We start from the raw sequence: 20,665 nt of genomic DNA, 5'->3' as shown, positions 1-20,665 counted from the left end.
TCTATTATTTCCAATTTCCCATCACTTTTTTGTTTTTTTGGTGAAATTGCTTAGAAAGCCCCCTTTCTCCTTTAGTTGCTTTTGGTTATTCCCTTTATTGTCTGATATGACTAGGAATTACTGTTGTTGTTTTTTTTTCTGTTTAAGATGCTTAATGTTTATTTGACTTGCTTGCATTTTGTTCTTTATCAGATTTGGATAGTTTGTCTTGTGTCAAGTACTTAACTCCATTTATCTGTCCTCATATTCTTGTGCTTCAAGTACATATACATGAGACCACATCATCTAATGAATCTCTAATCTTTCTTTAAAATAATTTCCTCTCTTTATTCCTCGTGAAAATTTTTTCTCTGTAGTACCAATTCTTCTACTCAGTTCTATTATTATTTTTTAAGATGTGGTGTATTTTGGTTTTCCTTTGCATTCATTGGCAGTGTTATGTTAAACTACTTCATTTCCTTCTTTTTTTATGCTTCTCCTTCACTATAGCTTTCTTGGTGCAATTTTTGTATGTGAGATGATATTGGAGGATGTGATTTATTTTTGCATTTCAGAATCTTCCAGATTCCACTCTGTTTTTCTGGCTCACATTATCATCCAAGGCTTAGCAGATTCATTCCCTCTCCCTCTCTCTCCCTGCCCACCTCTCTCTCTCTCTCTTGCTGTCTCTCTGTTTTTGTCTGTCTCTGTCTGTCCCTGTCTCTGTCATTTTTTTGAGAAAAGATCCCTCTGTGTACTATAAGCTGGCCTCCATCTCATAATCCTTCTGTGTCAGCCTCCCATTGCCAGCATTATAAGTGTACCAATATGCCTGGATCATTCTCTTTTCATGATAGACCATTCTCCCATTCCTTTGTATCTAGATAGAGCACCAAGCTCTGGTTAAGAAGATGCCATGACTCTTTTTTCATATATGAAAGCCTTATTTCTATATGATATTCAGATCATTCAGGTTTTCTTGCATCCAAAACTCTTTCCCAAATACAAAAATGTGTATTTATACTTTTACTTTTTCTTATTATTGCTATAAAAGAAATTGACTGAATTTACAGGACAAAACTTTTTATTTTTTTTAATATTCATTTATACTCTAACCACAAGAAGAAATCCTGTACACAGCATTTTGGAATTGAATACCTTGCTAACCTTTACTGTCGTGATTAAAACATTTCTTTTGACCTCATGACTCATGTCTCATCAGCTGCAATGCACTTATGGCTAAGCAATTTATTGGTCTTATGACCTACTCTACTAATGTAGGGGTGATTAAGTACCTCCATATTTTATAAGGGAAATATAACTGCCAACCTGCTGGATGTCTGATAGGCCAAGTTCATGTTCCCAAGAATCAAAGAATAAGTTCTAATGAATGACAAAGGTTAAGAGTAGGAAATATTTATTAATGGGGAGAGATACGGCTACTGAGAGACAGGAGGGGTCCTGAGTGGGTTGCCAAGGACCCCACTTCTGAAAGAAAGATTATAGCGCAAAATCACAAGGTGGCTATGAAATCATGAGGTGTGTATAAGGTGGGACAAAACTATGGTCAGCCAATAAAATTACTAGTCACTTAGGCAGTGTTGATCCAGTGGGGAAGCAAGTCACATAGCAAGTGTACATGGAAAGAACAAGGACCCTTCCTGGAAGGGATGGATCAGGAGGTTTTGGCCCCCCACCGAGGTGACTGATATCTATTTAGAATATTGATCATTAGTGTTTATCCTTTGCAGAAGTATGTAGTTGTAGTCACTTCATCTTTATCTTGAGGCCTGAACTTCAGTGAATGCACCTCCAGCCATAGTTGTAATGTGTTCTTATTTTCAACATTGACTTCTTTGAAAGCCTATAATATTTCTAACTAACTTATCTATAACATTTCCCCCTCTGAAGAGGTACCCCTAACTGCCATGAGCGGGTAAGGGGTAAAGACCATTCTGGCTACTTCTGGCTGAAAGGCATCATAGTTGTGATGGGCAATCAGAGACACTCTCCAGCAGGTCTATCTAAACGTCCTTCATAGATGCGAGGCATTCTCATTTAGGGTAGGCATATAGCTTTAAGTCTCTGAGGACACAAGGCCAAAGAAACTGTTAAATATGCATGGGCCAAATAATAAGATCAACAAGATTATTATGAATACAACTAACTAAGCTTTACACCAGGAAGAACCAGTAATAACCTCTCACAAAGAGGGTAAGGAGAAGGTCCAGAGAATTTCAAAATCCAACATGGCATTAACCTGTTGTTTAATGTCTTGAACAGTCATTGAAATATTAGCATAAGGATCAGGAATGTACACACAACATTTAGCTTTTACAATTGCACAAATATCCCCTGTTGCTGCTGTTAGAATGTTTAATGCCATCCAAGTTTGGAGTACGGCTTGCCTCATTAATTTTACTTCTTCATTCAGAGGAGAGACCAGTCGTGGGGTTAAGGGCCATTAAGTATAGTTGGTTAAGGCCTTGCTGTATTGTGTGACATCTTCAATCCTAGGGAAAGGATAAAAATAGAAGCCAAATAATCATACCAGTGAAATACACTTCTAGATCATCGATGTCAGAGACAGGGTAAGTTTGCAGGTTTGTCAACACTTTGCAGTTTGTCACAACTCCTACCTTGTGACCACGCAAGTCCCAGTGTGTATCTCCCTACAGTAGCCAGGGACACAGATTGTTTCTACAGGACCAATGAGTGCCATTGGGGCTTTCCATCTAATTGTAGGGTAATTAAACCAGTCTGTTGCAAAACAGTCTTCAACTTGTAAAGTTATGGTATATACAATGCTCGGTGGATGTCTATCCCTAGTACCTTGTAGAGTTAGGTAATAAGAGTAGGAGTGGGTTTTTTGTTGTCATTGTTGTTCCCAATATAAGGGAACCTTTTTACTAAGTCATCCTGTTGTTGGAGTTGGATTACACATAATCATCATCATTTGAAATACTGACTTTTTTACTGAGTTAAAAAACCTTATAGTCAGAACTATGAGTTCTGCTAGCTGAGCATGAGTCCTAGAGGCAAGTGAGGAACTTCCAAGTGTCTGAGGTAGAGTCACTACTGCATACCCTGCATTTCTCGTCCCACTTTCCAAGAATGAACTGCCCTCACAGAAGTGGGTCAAATCAGGGTCAGTGAGGGTTATGTCTAACAAGTTTTCTCTAACTGCATGTGTATGGAGAATTACCTGTTCACAGTCATGTCTTTCAGCCTCACTTTCTTCCTTTTCTGGTAGGAAGGTGCCAGAGTTTAAGGAGGAACATGTCATTGATGAATGGTCTTTCTAGAAGTAGAGCCTTGTATTTAAGAAGTTGAATGTCTGATAGCCATAAACTAGCTTTGGAAGAAAGAAGTGTTGCCACATTGTGAGATGTATATATAGTGAGACTTTTGTCTAAGTTTAGCTTAGATGCCTCCGGGACTAGGAGAGCTATAACAGCCACAGCTCTAAGCACATTGTCCACAAGGGGGAGGCAGTGTACCTGACCTGGGTGCATACATATTACAGTATTCTGGAGTTTCATGGAAAATTAAAAAGGAATGTGTAAAAAGAAAGCCATTCCAGTTACAGCCTAAGGGTTGTGAAAAACAAGTTACCTCCTCTCCAGTGACTCCCTTCACTGAGATAATGACAATTAGGGGAAGACCAGTGTGGTGAATTAACTAATTGTCAACTTGTAACACCCTGCTGAACTGAGTCAGTGAGGTTCTCAGTGTGGAAGGCCCACCTGAGGACTGTTGCCGACAGCATAAAAGCAGAACTGTAAGGGAAGGTGGTGTGCTGTTGATTCTCATGGAGAAGCTGGCTTTACTTGTATGAACTCAGCTGTTCTCATCATTAGAGCAGCTCAGATCTTTGCTGTCACTGAAGACAGCTGCAGTTATTTTGCAGGGAGCTCTGGTCCTTACCTTCAGCATTGCTTCGTGCAGATCTCTCAGCTAAGTGGCATAGATCCTTCATCCCAATGGTGCAGACTTTCTAGCTTCCACCACTGACCTTTGGGCCTTCCCAGTGCAGGTCCTTGGTGTAGACTTTCATGAGACATTGTTTTGGGCTCTGGACTTCCAGTTGGACTTGTAGAGGACATTGCCATAGGCTCTTGGTCTTCAGCTGGGCTCTTGCAGGACATTGCTGTGGGATTCAGGCCCTGAGCTGGATTCTTTGGGTATCTAGTATGTGGACAGATCTCCTGTAGTCTTCTGCATTTGATTCTTTTAGTGAATATTATAAAATTATACTGTAAATTATGTGTCTAGTATTAAATTTATATTCCCTTGTAAATCCTGACTACAGCAGCCAGGGTTGAAAAGAAGGACCAAGACACAACTAGAGATCATACTCATAAGTGAAATAAATCAAACATACATGTGCAAGCACTGCATTGTTTCTCTTGTGTAAAGCCTGAAAGAGTTAATTTAAACTAGGAGATATGATAGACATTGTGAATTGATAGGAAAGCACTCAAAGGTAAAGGGCAACTGGGATGTGGGAAAAGAGAAGGGAAAGAAGGAGAAAGTTTTATGTATGTATATGCAGGATAGTTAACATGGCTGTTCTACTGTCTTGTATTTCCTTGCTGAAAGAAACTGTCAAGGAGTCCTTGGTTGATCAGCTTTGTATGTCTATATCTGTTTTCATGGGAAACCACTTTGAAGACATCAATATGTAATACAACAAGCATTGTTAATTCCCTACCACTCTGTTTGTAACTCTGTACTGTCTGCACTGATCCTTTGCTATGTTGTAAAATGTTGTCTGTCTGTTAGTATTTTCCTCCTTTTATTTTTAAAATAAAAAAAAAAAAAGAAAAGAAAAGAAGGACCAAGAGACAGCGCCAGTGTCCAGGAATAGGCTGTTTCTTTTTCCTTCTATAGTCATGATTACTCAGGGCTCCTTGGTTGAGATATCAGCCTGGCCAGAGGAAGAACGCAGAGAATGCCCCAAGGCCCTTTAGTATTTCTAGACCAGCTGGCCTGTGCCTCAGGGAGCAGTCCAACTTCCTGCAGTCACCTTTGCAATCAGGGTATGGCTTAAGGAACCTCTTGTCATGGTGGTTTTCATCATAGTCTCTCCTCAGGTGGCCTAGCTTTCCACAGTATTAGCAGGTAAGTTTAGTCCTTGAGCTCTACTTGGAGCCCCAAGAATCTGACTTAGGGTCAATTCTTTTTCAGCCTACAACAAAGGCAGGAATTTTCTCTTGGTCTCTTAGTTTTCTCACCTTGGCCTTCTGGTATCAATTATAAAATTGGAGGCATTTTCACTAAAGTATCAAGTGAGATATCTGGAGCAAAAACCATCTTTTATCACTTTTTGTTAATATTGGGGCTGACTGAGTAATGAACCTGTCTTTAAGAATATGCCAGATGTGGTATTGCACACTTTAATCTCAGCACTTGGGAGGCTGAGGCAGGAGGATAACCATGAGTTCAAGGCCAGCCTGGGCTACATTAGTGAGTTTGAGGCCAACTTATACTGCATAGCAAGACCCTGTCTCAAAAGTAAATAAATGAAAAAAGAATAATCTTTCCTTTGATTGAATTAGGAGCTGGGGACATATGTTCCTTCAGTGCCTTTGCAAATGATCTAAAAAGTCAGATGGATTCTCATCTTTCTCCTGATGAACAGCCAACAATTTAAAAGAACTGAAGGGCTTAGTTCTCAACCTTCTTAGACCTTCAAGAATACATGTCTGAAGATGTCTCCTATCCCAGTCCCCTGTCTGTTTGGTAGTAGGGGTCTCATGTAGGGACTGCTTGGACTGCTGGAGGAACTGGCTGTTGCCCTGGTTACCTGTCTCTGACCTTCTAAAATTAATATAATATTCCTAAATGTAAAAGCAGCTTGTAATGCTGCTTGTCTCTTATTAGAAGTCAGTGTTTGATTTAAGAGTAACATTAGCTCTTTCCAGTCAAGTTCATAGGTCTGAGTAAGTCCTCTATAGACCTCAGTGTACTTATTAGGGTTGTCTGAAAACTTTCTCAAATCTTATTTTATCAGTCTTAGGTCACTGAGATAAAAGAACACACGAATGCAAGTAGTCCTATATTCTCCGTTTACTCCCTGTGGTTTATATTTACATTTTGAACACAAGTAATGCTTATTTCTTAATATAGGAAGAGCCTGAACATAAAGTAATTGTGACCATTTTACTTCTTTCTTACAGTTGTGAAATAGTATCATAATCAGTACTCCCTCTGCATTCCAATTTGTCTCTAGGGGATAGGCAAGCTATGCATGGATGCAGAAAAATATTAAAAGGCTCTTTGTATGTAAGGGTGGAACATTCTTCATTGCTTAAAAATACATTCCAAAGGAGTATGAGATTTTGACATCAATTTTCTCATCTGAAATACGAGGGAGAATTGGTGTCCCCGTAATTTCTACTTGATTTCTATATTCTCAAGGTGTCCCCTCAGGTGACCCACTGCAGAGTAGGTGGCAACTGTTTGGAGTGTAGACGATAGATCGGTCAGACTTTTTACTGGCTTGCAACTCTATCTTCCCTGGGAACTGTTTTTAACTCTACCAGGTCTTTCCAAAAGCATGAGTTACAATTGATTCCAGCTGTATCAGTGCCAGCCCACTTGGGGAGGCCAAGGGAGATTTACATGGGTCCCAAGATTAAAGAACGGACATGTGCAGGACATCAGCAACAATAGCAGGCAGCATGGAGCAGAGCAGAGAGGCAGAGCAAGAGTGCAAGAGAGCTGCCTATGTCTTTATTGTATAATTGTTATACAATTTGTTATCTCATGTTTACATTCTTACATAGTGCTGTAACAGCACATGCATGTTTATTTATGCTGAGTCATGGTCGCATAACCATATTCCATTGTGCACCTGCGCTAGACAAGCAGGATCACATCCTCAGGTGTTCTTAGATACCTGAGCTTTGAAGCAGTCTGAGCAGTTCCCCACATCCCACCTACTCAAAGATCAGGGCTATATAAATGTAACATTCTATATGTAACAGGGCACAAGTACCTGTAGTTAACAAATTAAGAACCATGTGGTTTTGCAAAACTACTCTTTTCATTTGAACAGTTTCATCCATAAGCAACATCAAAGCCTGGTGTGTAACATTTAAGACCTGGGCCATATGTTGAGCAAGGGCTGCAACCTGAAGGGCTAAGTTTATGGTCCTAGGTCCTGGTCAAATGCTCTCCCTGGTCAGACACTACTCCTAGCAGTATGAACAGTCAGTTTTTCTGGTCAGATGCTATTCTTGCTGAAGGAATCTGTTAAGTCATTTTCTGGCAAGAGGAGGGGCTTATTGCTGAACCATGATACCCTACATGGTCAGCTTCTTGGCTCCCATATGTCTCACCACAGGTCAGCACCTCACAGGGATGGTATCCTATCTGTCACTCCTGAGCTGCCCAAGCCAGCAGCCAGCATATAGCCCCCTCAGGATGGCTCAATTGCTCGTGTACACATATTGGGGGTCTTTTTCATGCATCACAAGCAGTCACACTGTCTGCAACTCTGCTCATTGGCTTGACCTGCCTATTGCGGTTTCAAACCAGAGTACTTGTGAACTGGGCTGGGCAGCAACTTGTCCATTGTGGGGTTGGGTCATGGCTAGACCCATCAATATATCCGGTGTCACCAGAGGTCCATGTTTCCCTTCTGCTTAAGGACTAGGGGTCAAGTCTTGTAGTCTGTCCTCCCAGAGAGGAGGACAGCTCTCGGCTTCCTGTCCTCCCAGAGAGGAGGACCAGCTCTTGGCTCCCTTCCACAACTGTGACCAAAACCCCACAGGGAGCTTCTGCTTCCCTGCTTTTGCCATAGGCCCCAGCAAATCCATCGTCATCCGCACTGACAGGATAAATGGCAGATTGGGGTTATTGACTCACAGGGCTTGTGCCTGTGCAGCAGCCTTCTTTGAGTGTTACATTTATTAGAAAGATAGGTACAGAAGAGATAGGAACTGTGGCTACTTGAAAATAGTTGTTGTGCATTTTGTCTGAGATAAAGTGAAATGTTTCGGAATGTACTACTGCAGAGTCTCATAAAGGGGACATCAAAAGCAATAGGAAGTTACATAAATCATGTAACAGAAAATACTAGTAGGATTATTCAGCCAAGCTCAACGTGAACAGTTTCATAGTGGGCCATATCTACAATGTCCATACAATTGCTTGTGTAAACAGCTGATCCTGTTGAACAAAGCACCCTAAACTCTTCCCTACCTTAGTCAATAGGTAAAGTTGCTTGCCTGAGCCTCACTGTTCTGAACACTCTGTCACAGTTTGCAGAAATGTGTGGATCTACCAGGCCTTCTTGTTACTTATTGAGTTCTTGCATTTGGTCTAATGTTCTGTATGGGACACTTATATCTGAAGTGTATTTGGCTTGTCATGGTCATATCCTCTTTACTAACTAGAGAATTGTCTAAATTTCTATTACAGACACCTAGAAATAAAAGGTTTAAAAGTTTACTTCTCACTCACATAAGACTCCAGAGCTAGTCAAGTTTTGTCCTATGATATTATTCAAGAAGCTATGTTCTTTGTTTTTCTCCTGTTTTTGGCAGAAGGTTTCCCAACCTAAAATCCATACATGGACCTATTGAGTGAAAGAGATAAAATGAAAGTATAACCAGCTTTTACCCTGGATAGTTCTCATACAGGGTCTGCTCAGAGGTTACTGGCCTAAACCTAGTCACATAAACATAACTAATAATGTGGGAGTGTGAGAAATGTTTTCTTTTAAATATTTGTGTCTGTGTGTTCTGATAATAGGAAAGTTGCACTACTAAAAAGGAAAAAAGGAGGAATGGGTATTGGGGGATGATTGCCAGTTTCTGCTTTATTGGTCCTCTCTAGTGTAGTGTTACCTGAAGTTGTAGTAAGATAGACTTTCTAATAGTTATTCTTTACTTTAGTAACTACATTAATTTAGAGAAGGCAGAGAGGATAAAGGACCAGAGCATCACAAATCGTCTTATTGACACCAAGAGGCAAGATTTCACAGTAAATTCCAGGTCTATCTTTATCTGCAGATGCATTATTTATCCTTAATATCTGCTAAGACAGTCTGTGAAGCCATGAGGAAGAGATCTAATGTCATCTATCCTCACTCACTTGTGGAAAATTTAAATTGACTCCACCTGCAAAGTCTTTGAGACCTGTAGGACTGATATTTCTTCTTTCAATAAAAAATATTCAGGGGAATATAAAACTGAAAATAATGAGATTAGTGAGCTGGCATTAGAAAAATAATTTGGAAAAATTACTATGGCATTTATTTCAAATATTGTTCTTAAAATAATCTCTATGGCTCTCAGTAGAACAGGTACAGTTCATGTTAGAGGTCCTGATTTTGAATGCCAAATTCCACCAGGAAAATACATCATGGGGTGTGGCTACTTAGAATACTGTTCATTTCTTTCAAAAATTAATTCACTAAATACGTATATGGCACAGTAGGTGAAACACTTTTCTTGCACTAGAAATACACTGATAGACAACACAAAAATGATTGTTATTCTCATAGAGTTACAGTCTAGTGAAAGGAGCAGACAAAAAATGATACTAATAAATGAGCCATTAATACTAAAATATTTCATGGTGGTGTGATAACAAAAACCAAACCAATTAAAACAAGACAAAGTAAAAGCTAAAAGCAAAAATAAACAGGGTGATAGGACAGAGTCCTCATGAATGTGAGAGTGCCTTAGATACTGCATTCAGAGATGTTTTCCTCTGAAAATGAAATTTCAGTAGAAAATTGAACACTAAGAAGGAGGCATTCAAAGATTGATTTGGGAAAGAGCATCTCAGGCAGAGAAATGCAGGCAACATTTTGATAGTGTGAATTTGGTGTGCTTAAAGATAAAGGGCAGTGGGACTGAAGTACAGTGAGTGAGTGAGTCAGACTGAGGAGAGACCATGGTCAGAAAACTGGATTTTATTCTTCTGGTGATGGTGAGCCAGTAGAGATATATAGGTAATACTGAGACCTGGGGTTTTTTTATTTGTAAAATGACCACAGAGAGTTATATTTTGGAGAATTGTGAGGAGTGGAAAATATACACAAGGAGTCAGTTGGAAAGCAGCATGGCAAAATGATGTTATAGAGGAGGGGAGAAGTGTTTCTGCTCAGGATCCTTTAGGAATATTGTCAGTAAGACTTGGAGCAGCTGATGGAGGCAGATGGTGAGGGATAAAAGAGAAATCAAAGATGACTTCTAAGATTTGATATGAATATCTTGTTGATTAATCATCCTATAAACAGAAATAAAGGTATCTGTAGGTAATAACTATGAACATTAATACCTTCCAGTTTACCATCTCTTTTCTTTCTAATCTCATGAGGAAAACTTTTGAGTTAAATATTAATGGAGAAAAAGGTAAAGGAAACATAATATATGACAGCATGGAGGAAGGTCAAGGAGAAATATGGGTTTTAACTGAAATATATTTCTCACTTCCACAGGTTCAAAAAATGCTCCATTTGCTTGCTATGAAGAAGTAAATGCTCAAGTAGATAGTTTTGGGAACTGTGGTATGGATCGCAATAAGCGATATATACTCTGTGGTTGGAGGTATGTCATACACATATTAATGACATTTTTAAGTCTCATTTTGATGTTTTGTTTCTCTTTAGTATATGTCATTAATTTTAGTGGTCTCAGGTATCACGTGTAGGGAGCGAATCTCAAACAAAAATTTAGAACCTTGTCATTTTTCTCATGCTATAGATTAAAGAAACATTTTTAAATGTAGATGATCATTAAGCTCTCTAATATAATAGAAAAATCAAGCTTTTTGCTTATGGAAGGAGTATTCCCAAACATGTGTTCCCATACTTGTGTCTCCAAAAAGAAAACTCCCAAATGTCTATAAAATGAGCTCAATTTCTCTTGCATCTGAAGAGCTAGCTCTTAAGCCTTTTGTTTAGGAGTTTGTGTTAGGAACCTACTATGTACCACATAGTGGGATCAGTAGTAGTTGGCAAAGCATGTTCATATACTTCTGGAATTTGTGTAGTGGTAAGTATACAGTGTAATTTTAGGCTTCCTCAATTTGTTAAGAAATATCTCACTCTTCCCACTGAAAATGTACAGATGTGTAAGGTGTGATTCAGATGCCATATTCTCTGTGAAGTTTTCCATAACTGTTAGGTTAGAGTGCATATTTGTCTTAAATTTCTCTAAGAATTTATTTCATTGGTGGCACTTTTAATGGAATTTATATCATATTTGACGCCATACTATGAGGTCCATGATGGTAGGGGTAACAGTTTTACTCATTATTCTGTTCCATGGGGGAATGTAAAAGATTGGAGCAAATTTATTATTTGACAGTGAATATAAAATCTACACAGTGCATAAAAGGCCATTAGTACTACTGAAAGATAAATTTAGATCAGTGGAGGTTTTAAAAAGTCAATATCAATACTTTACAGATTCCCTAAGTACATTGGCATTAATAGAGGGACTTTAATTTTTGTCAGAGTAAGAAAACACAGGCGTTACTCATAAACACCTAATGTAAAATAATCAGATCATTTTTATTATGCTTGCAGGAACCTCATATGTGCAAGATTAATTTGTACTTACCCTTTTCGAACTCCTTATATTCAGCCAAGCATTTCTGTGATTTATGCTTACGTACGAAATCATGTATGTATCAGTCTGTTCAATACTTCGAGTCCTACAGGGCACGATCCGTTTGTGGTGAAAAGTGGTGCTCAATGTGATACTGGCAGGGTAAATTCTTTAAAATACTTTTTAAAAGTATAGTCTTATTCATTACTTTAATCAATACTTTAATATAAAATTTTAATTTGCTAATAATTTCTATGTAACCCTAAGTATTTGAGGAAAAAAATTGATGTTTAATTGATTTCTGCATAGTAAGAGGGAAATGAGATCGTTTTATTTGCTTTAGAACTTAGGTGTTATTGACAACAATCCTTCCAAATAAATTTAGAGACCTAGGGACTGATGTCTCAAGGCAGTGACAGCAAAGGACACATCTGCTGAAGACAGAGCTCTTCAAAGCCAGCACTTCCTTCTTATTTCCCTTTTTTATTTTGTCTAGACTGTAACTCTATTGGTTGGTGACACCCACAACCACAGTGAGTCTCCTGCCTCGGTTTGCTGGTGTATGCATCAGTCATCCACAGACACACCCAGAACTGAGCTTTCCTAAACTGCAGGTGTTTTTTTACTCCAACCAAGTTGACATATCATAATTAATGGTCATGTATTTTTTGGTGGCCCTGTGGGATAGAGGACAGTTTAGATAAGCATGCCTTTCATTCCTGACTGTATCTTTGTGTAGGCTATAAAGGTTGATGCATGTATATTTGAATTCTTACTCTTCCACTTGATAGGTGATCTTGCACAAATTATTACAATTTTATTTTATATATAATGAAGCCTTAGTACCACAACATGTAAAATGCATATGTGTGTATGTGTATTAATAGTTACTCTTAATGGTTCTATAATTTAAATGAACTGTAAAACTAGGCTTTATCTTCAGATTTAGAAGTCATAAATGCCTTCTTGACAGAGATTTAGGCCTAAGAGCTCAGTAGTTCTATTAAGGCCATGCAGCCAAAACATAAAAATGAAATAAACAAATGGATGGTTTGAGATTATATAATAGGTCAGTTTTAGTACGAACAGAGTCTTTTTTTACAACATGGAAAGTTCTCAGAGACAATGCATGAAAAAATATTTTGCCACATAGTTTTTAATGAGACTGTAAATCATACATTATGAAAGGTTACTGGCAATTTTGATTCTTTAAGATAGTAAAACCCTGTTTCAATTTCATGTGAACCAGGCCAACAATAAACAGTGCATTTCAAAAGGAGATGTTAGATACACCACCCTGGCCAAGGACCAGTGAAGAGACTCAACACATTAATGGCTTCAAAAGATTAGGCTGTTAGGCTTTAGAAGCCATTTTGTGAGGCCTTTTCTCTGGAGAGAGTTATACTATGCTTTAATATTTAGAAGTAAATAATTTTCACATTCATTATTTCACTTTAACACTGAAAATGCTACTTTTTTAAAATAAAAAATTCAAGACAATTACACTGAAGTAAGAAAATTACAATTTAGGGTTATTTCTGTAAGTCCTGAAGTTGGGAATATATCCTTACTCTGACTGTTACAATTTAAAATTTAAGAATTACTTCTGATTTTTATTTCATTCCATAATAGACTCATCTACATCTCTATTACATTTTAATCATAGTACTTGTTTTATTTTATTAATAACTTAGGCATGAATAATAGCTCCATGAAAACTGAATGTATGCCATGTGAAATTTATTTTTTTCTATAAATTTTTTGTTGTGTGCAGTAAGTACTGGGTATTCTTTCACCTGTGCTGAGAAACACTGTTTTTAAGATTTCATGATATTTTCATAAAAATTGGTTTTTTGGTATGATATTTTTGTTATGGTCAATCTTAATTTCATGAAAATCTTCCACTTGCTTGCTGTGAATCATGGTAAAAATTGTTCACTAAAATAATATACTTTATATTTTTAGTATAAGTTTAGGTTCACAACAAAAACTGGCAGAGACACTAAAAGAACCCCTGTTCTTTTTGCCCCACTCCTACTGCCCACACAAGAGCAGTGCATGTCACAACTGATGAGACTACATTGACGTGTCACTGTCACCCTAAGCTCCTGGTGTACATTAGAGTCACTGGAAAAAAATCTCCAAGTATTTGATGATTAAGCAGGGCACCTCTAAATATCACAGGGGTCTAAAAATATTCTGAGAGAAACTTAAAAAAATAAAACTAAAAGAAAATGAAACTGCAACTTTTGACATTTGAAGGGTCTTGCCAACATGGTACTTAGAAATTATTTATAGCACGTGAATAGTTATGATTTTTTTATACAGTTACTAATTGTAATGTATTGGTGGCTGGATCCTTCTGAATTGAAAATGTTTTTGTATGTGTTACTCTTTAGGTTTGTGTAAATTCTCAGTGCGTAGAATCAAGACCAATGAAGAGTGCATCATCTACATGTACACAACGTTGCAATGGACATGGAGTAAGTAAACGGACGTTTCCTTTAACCATATCTTTCCTGAGCTTTTTAATATCACTTGTTAATTTATCAATGAGGTTGCTACTCTGTGCAAGGCCCTGTTGCATCCAGCTTCAATTTAGAGCTGAACCGAGTAACTAAATCCAGCAGCTCAACACCTTGTGTTAAGTTGAAATACTGGTGCCATAAGGAAATGTTATAAACTGGGCACTTATCAAAAATATTCTAATAAATAACTAAATGTGTTCACAAAAGAAAGATAACTCCTGCCCTTGTGAATACATGGAATCATGAAAAACTTTATTTTGTCTGTCTTTTTAAAAATATTCTTTGTTTTTTAGAGCTTTATATTGATATCAGAATTGAGTGAAAGTACATAGATTTTCCAGACTCCTTTCACTTCAGTTATACACAACTTCCTCCAATTTCAAAATCTCATGCCAGAGTGTCAGTTTTTTGTAATTGATGATGTACACTCACACATCACCACCCAGTTAGTGTACTTGAGAGTTCACTCTTGGTTTTGACAAAGAATATGTTTTTGACCAATGTATGATGGCATGCACACACTATTATCATACATAGTGTTTCAGCTGCCCTAAAAATTTTCTGTGCCCCATCCCTTCATACTTGCACTTTCTTTAACCTATGATAAGAACTGATCCTTTCACTCTCTCTATATTTTTTTCTTTTTCAATATGTCATGCCATTAGAATTATAAAATATGCAGATTTTTTTAGTATGGCTTCTTTCAATTAGTGACATGCATGCAGATTTCCTTCAGGTCTTTTTATGGCTCCGTAATTTATCAGCCATAAACAGTGCAGCAAAATGAATGGAAGTGGGGAACATTTAAGTGAAATAAGCCAGGCAAAGAAAGACATACGTCACGTTCTGTATCATACATGCACTCTAAAAATATTCCATCTGAATGTAAAATAGTGATTAATAGAGGCAGAAAGTGTAGAGGTTGGTTGAACAATGGACAGGAAAACAATTTTATAGAAGAAATATATTTTGGTATTCCATAGCATTGTGGAATGAGTACAGTTCACAATAACCTATTATATAGTTTATGAAACTCTAGAAGGGAGAAGTTTGAAGACTTTAATCATAAAAAAATAAGAAAATGAAAATTCTAATGCCTCACTGGATTGGTATGTCATGTGATGCAGTATCACCTTATATACCATGAATATTTGCAACTGTTACTTGTGAATATAAAACAATATAAATTAAAAATTAAAATCGGGGTTTCCACTGTCCAAATAAGAGGTATAAAAATAATGTTAATAGAATGTGGTTCGTTGAATAAAATATACATAATTAACTGAGTAATTAAAATGTAATAAGTAAAAGTTGGATGATATATACATAGTAACATTTATTATACTGTTGATAATAACTACATAAATGAATGGGAAAAAAGAAAATATCTTCCTTACACAATAATTAAGTAGAAGGAATAAAGCAATAAAATGATTATCAGTGGATGCTAAAACTAATGAGCAAAAGTTTTAGAAGGAGAGCACATGCCCTTAGCCTTTACAATATCTCCCTACAAATTACTTACTAATTACGAGCAGCAGCTTAGTAACTGTACAGTGGAAAAACTCGAAGACAGCACCTTGACCAAGTGATCTAAGTGAGGTTGTAATATTAGGACAAACTTATCCTAACTGATAAAATATTGTAAAGTATTTATAATACTTTGTAAAGTTTTGTAAAGTATTTCTGGGTTTCAAGGTAAAATATTCACATTCTTTCACTAAGATTGAGTCCAAAGTAAGACCCCAAAATTAAATGTTTTACATATCTATGAGAGGATGCATACCATAGTGGTCAAAATCAAGACCTCTGAAACTAGATTACCTGTGATTACATCCTGTTTGACTTTTGGCAATTTAAATAAGTGTGTTTCCATTTTTCACCTGTAGGAGGGCATAATAATAGTATCCACCTGAACAGACTGTTGGTAGATTTAATGAGTAAATCTATTTAAAACATTCAGAATAAAAACTCACAGATTAGCACAATAAATGTGTTTGCTGTTATTATTTAATTACTGTTGCATTTCTCAGCTACTGATACCATCCCTTACTACAGTCGTACTGTATCTAAGTGTCTGATGTCCTCTTGGATTAAGAAAAGTTTTTGCTGAAAAATCAAATCATCCAGTACAAACAAAATAAAACCCCATCCTGGTAAGGGCCCTTTAATGGTAGTAAGTGTTTGACAAGCAGCCTGGGGAAGGGGTTGATCCTTGTTTGCAGGTGTAGATATTTCAAACCATTATCATGCCATCCCTGCACATGGATATGGGAAGAGATGTATGTATCCATTCCGCTCTGGGAGCCAGAGCTCTTCATCTCAGACACAGCATGCGGGTGGGAGGCTCTCTTCACCTTAGAACTTAGGTAGAGTGTGGTTTTGCAAACATACACAGAAGTGTAGGTAAACATTTGAAGGTGTTACATTTCTTGATGAAAATGTGAGCCTCACTTTATAGCTCTTTTGTGATTTTATATTTTTTTGTGGTGTTTGTGTTTTGGTTGAAGAAACCAAATAGACATTTTGTGGGATTATCTTTCTCAAAAAATCACACCAATAAGATCATAATAATTTTAGATACAAAAGTAAGCATAATCTATTTCATTGTTTGACTTTCAATGCACAAATATTTTTTAAAATCACTTAAAATTTTAAAAATGTTCCTAGGTATGCAATTCCAAAGACGAGTGCAACTGTACTGATGGCTACTTGCCACCAGATTGCCAAGCACAGTCCCAGAGATGGGCCGGGGAAGAGGGCAAGTACCTGTCTCTTTTAAATAGCCATTTTCTAAAACCTTCAAATTGCTTATCTTCAATAAAATAAAGTTAGATGTTTGCCACCTGAAAAGAGACTAATAATATTTGTATTTAAAAGGTAATCAGACTTTTGTCAAAGAATGGAAACCAAATATTATGCCTTCTTCATTTTGCTCTTTTTTCTAATGTTAAAATGTCATGATCGAAGCTGAGTGTCTAGGAAAGTCTGTCTTATATCATTGACTTTCCCCTTTACAATATTTTTCAACCTGCTGCCCCACCTGTATGGTTGATCCTGAGATTTCAGCTCTAAACATTAACAGCATTTTCTCTGTATCTAGTACTAGTAATGCAAGGTGGTCAAAATATATGATGAATGTTTAAATTTTAAACAATTATTACAATAAAACCCACATTACCATTAACCCCTTGAAGATACTCCCCACTCACTTTAAACACACTTATTCCATCATTCTTAGCACTTTCTGAAGTGACTGTGGAAGTCCTCTTTTATGAGTGTCTTTATCATAAGGTGTGCCTACCTTATTCAGCAGATATGTCACCATGTGACTTCCTGCCCTTTCAGAGAGTCAAAATAACCATGAAAGGCAATGTTTTAAATTAATTAAGGATACTGAGTCAGCCATGCTAGTGCCAGTGAAGATATGCATGAAAGAGGACTTCTAGAACTGCAAAACAATGAGATAGGTGTTCTATATGAACAGGAGGATTTTGAGGGGAATTGATGGCAATCCATCGTTTCTATAATAAATTTTTAAAATTTAAATATTACTGCATCTTTCAATTACCCCTCATATATTTTTGCTGTAGAAGAAATTAAACAAAAGATAAGATTTTGGTCTGAAAGAGTTGATAATTTTAATGAAAACAGTCTGTAAAGTGCAGCTTGAGAGATGACAGAAGAAATCCTGGAACAATGTTCTGTTTCTTCACTGTGACTTCAGTTTCTGTCATTCATGCATCTATTGAATTAGCAAACATTTGTTGAACTCTTTATATATTCCAGGTGCTGGTCTAGGCACTGAGGATAGATAGTAAACAAAGCAAATCCTTCATGTTGATCTTATAAATTAAATTTATGTCTATATATCCAAGGCTGTTTAGTGCCAGAATTAGGCTTAGGAATCAAGTCTCCTAATTTTTATACTAGTGCTCATTTAGTAGCAATGCAGTGGTTCCATATATAACAACACCGCCCTATAATCAAAAGTCAATAATATACCAAATAAAAATAGGATATAAGCAAGTCTGATGAAATTCTTTGGCAGTCCAATCCTGCGAAAGTCTTGTAACAGTGCAAATTTGGGTAACCTTGTGATTATATCATCCCACATTATAGCACTGATTTGGGGGGGGGGCGTGTATAGTCTTATAATAAGAATTTGCCATATGTAGCTGCTGTGTCCTGTAGAATACTCTTGAACTTTCTGGAACTTTGTTTCCATTTTTTTAGCTACCTTATCTTTGACAAAGAGGAGGAAAGATAGCCTGTTTAACAAATGGTGCTGGGAAAACTGGCTATCCACATGCTGAAGATTAAACCTAGACCCATATCTCTCACCATGCACTAAACAAAAATTGAAGTAGATGAACAATTTAAACATTAAAACCCATATACTTAATCTACTGGAAAATAGATTAGGTAAAGCAATTCAAGACATAGGTGTGTACAAAGACGTTACAACCAAAACTCTGGTTTCAGAGGAAATATAAAAAATCAACAAATTGGGTCACATCAAATTTAAAAACTGCACAGGAAAGAATGAAAAAAATATTTTTGCCAGCTACTCCTCAGACAGAGGACTAATATATATATTATCTAAAATCTCAAAAAAAATTAAATTCCCCTAATTTAAAGACCCAGTCAAAAAAGGCATCTAAAATAATAGACACTTCTCAAACAAGAAGTGTAAGTGGCCAATGAGTACACTGCTGGCCATTTGAAAAATATAAATTAAAACAACACTGAGATTCCATTTCCTACCAGAAAGAATGGCTGTCGTCAAGAAACTAACCAATAACAAATGCTGGCAAAGCTGCAGAGTGCCCAGGCACTCTTTCTCCATTGTTGGTGAGAGTGTAAACTGATACGACCACTGTGGAAATCAGTATGGAGATTCCTCAAAAACGAAAGCTAAAGATTGCATTTGACCCAGCTGTTCCCCTCCTAGGTATCTTCCTGAAAGAGTCAAAAGCATCATACCACAGTGACATAGTGGATACTCATGTTTATAGCACCATAATTTATACTAGCTAAACCCTGAAAACAGCCTATAAGCCCATCAACAGATGAATGGATAAAGAAAATGTGGTATTGACTCTCTTTGAACAACTGTAATGGAGAATATTTTAATAAATTTGTTGCAACCTGAAAGTGAAAGCAGTTTAATTTTAATGTATTTTTTATATAGTGAAATACTGCTCAACCATAAAGAAGGCTAAGCTTAATGTTTAGATAAATAGATGTAATGCAAGACCATAATCTTAAGTGAAATGTGAGACACACAAGTTTAAAGAGCACATTGTTTTCCTTGTGTGAAAAACCCAAAGTATGAAGAAAGAGCAAAATGGAGGATAGATATGAAGAAGTAGGAAGAACCTTTTCAAATGGGAAGGGGGATACAAGATGGGGGAAAGGAAGGAAAAGGCATTTAAAGAAAACAAAGAATTGAAGGAAGAAATGGAAATAAGGCTTCTGTAAGTGGGGAGGGAAAGAGGAATTGGAGGGAAGGAAAGGGACAGGGACAAAAAATAAGGCAGTAAATTGAAGATGTGTTATGTACATCTACATACTCCCATGGTGAATGTGATCATTATGTACCACAAATGTACACTATTAAAATTAAAAATTTTAAAAGGCCAGCAGGGCCAAAGCCTCTAAAACTCTGATCCAAAATACATTTTCACTTTATGAAAAAGTAAATAAAGAGTAATATTTTACTTATCATTTCAAATCTCACAATTCTCTAGGTTTCTTTTCTCCTTGAGTAACCGTAATTGAGAATATCTTAATGAATTTGTTGCCGCCTAAAAGTGAAAGCAGTTTGATTTTTAATGTATTTTTTATCTTTAGGTTTAATCATCACAAAAGCTTCAGGGAAGTCTAGAAAGAATTGGCTTCTAAGTTTGTACATTGGATTGCCTGTTCTCCTCATGGTATCCATAATAGCAGTGGCGTGGAACAGTTTGAAAAAGTGGTTCACAAAGGATAAGAAGTCTTTAGGTGGCGAGTAAGTTGAACTTGTATTCTGAAGTTCAATGTTACAGCATTTGAATTTCATAATATGTAAGGCAACATCAGCAGCTGCCATAATGCCTTCCATTTTACCCAGATTATAAGTACCATGTCAATATCACACAATGTTGTGTGAGCTATTTGTGAATATCCCCAGCTTAAAGGTGTGAAGATTTTGGAGTAGAATCACTAACCTGTCAAAGTTAATGCCCTGCTAACTGAGAGAGTAAGAACACAGATGTGTCCATATCTGTTACCTTCAGATATCCTAGAGGTTCTCAGCTGTGAGCATCAGAGGTGTTCACTAGCAATGCATCTTTCTGACCCTTCAGTAGGTAAAATATTCCAATTTACCTTGCTACCTCAATTTAAAAAAAAATTTCTAGCACTTTGAGAATGCAGATTTATAATTTTGCCCATATTTTTATTTTTAAAGAATTCCAACACAAAAGCGGAGAACAGGATGGCAAATATACATTTACTTACCATAGAAAATAACCAAATGTTGATGTTTGCCTCGTTGCTCTTAAAAAATAAATCATCGCGTTTATACCTTCAGTTCCTTGT

At 36.8% G+C, this 20,665-nt stretch overlaps 1 protein-coding gene across 1 annotated transcript in view; it reads left to right on the top strand.

The window, feature by feature from the left end:
- The window catches only part of Adam32 (ADAM metallopeptidase domain 32), a 130,626-nt gene that overhangs the window by 95,653 nt on the left and 14,308 nt on the right, over positions 1–20,665 (top strand). Inside the window, exons 16-20 of the mRNA XM_013507724.1 lie at positions 10,439–10,547; positions 11,531–11,714; positions 13,952–14,035; positions 16,751–16,841; positions 19,937–20,093. Of these exons, the coding sequence (XP_013363178.1) occupies positions 10,439–10,547; positions 11,531–11,714; positions 13,952–14,035; positions 16,751–16,841; positions 19,937–20,093 (625 nt within the window). The remainder of the gene's footprint in view (positions 1–10,438; positions 10,548–11,530; positions 11,715–13,951; positions 14,036–16,750; positions 16,842–19,936; positions 20,094–20,665) is intronic.

This window comes from Chinchilla lanigera, unplaced genomic scaffold (assembly GCF_000276665.1).
Source record: "Chinchilla lanigera isolate Chin_1 unplaced genomic scaffold, ChiLan1.0 scaffold00135, whole genome shotgun sequence".
In the NCBI taxonomy this organism is placed as follows: Eukaryota; Metazoa; Chordata; class Mammalia; order Rodentia; family Chinchillidae; genus Chinchilla; species Chinchilla lanigera.
This window is presented reverse-complemented; position numbering and strand designations above follow the sequence as displayed.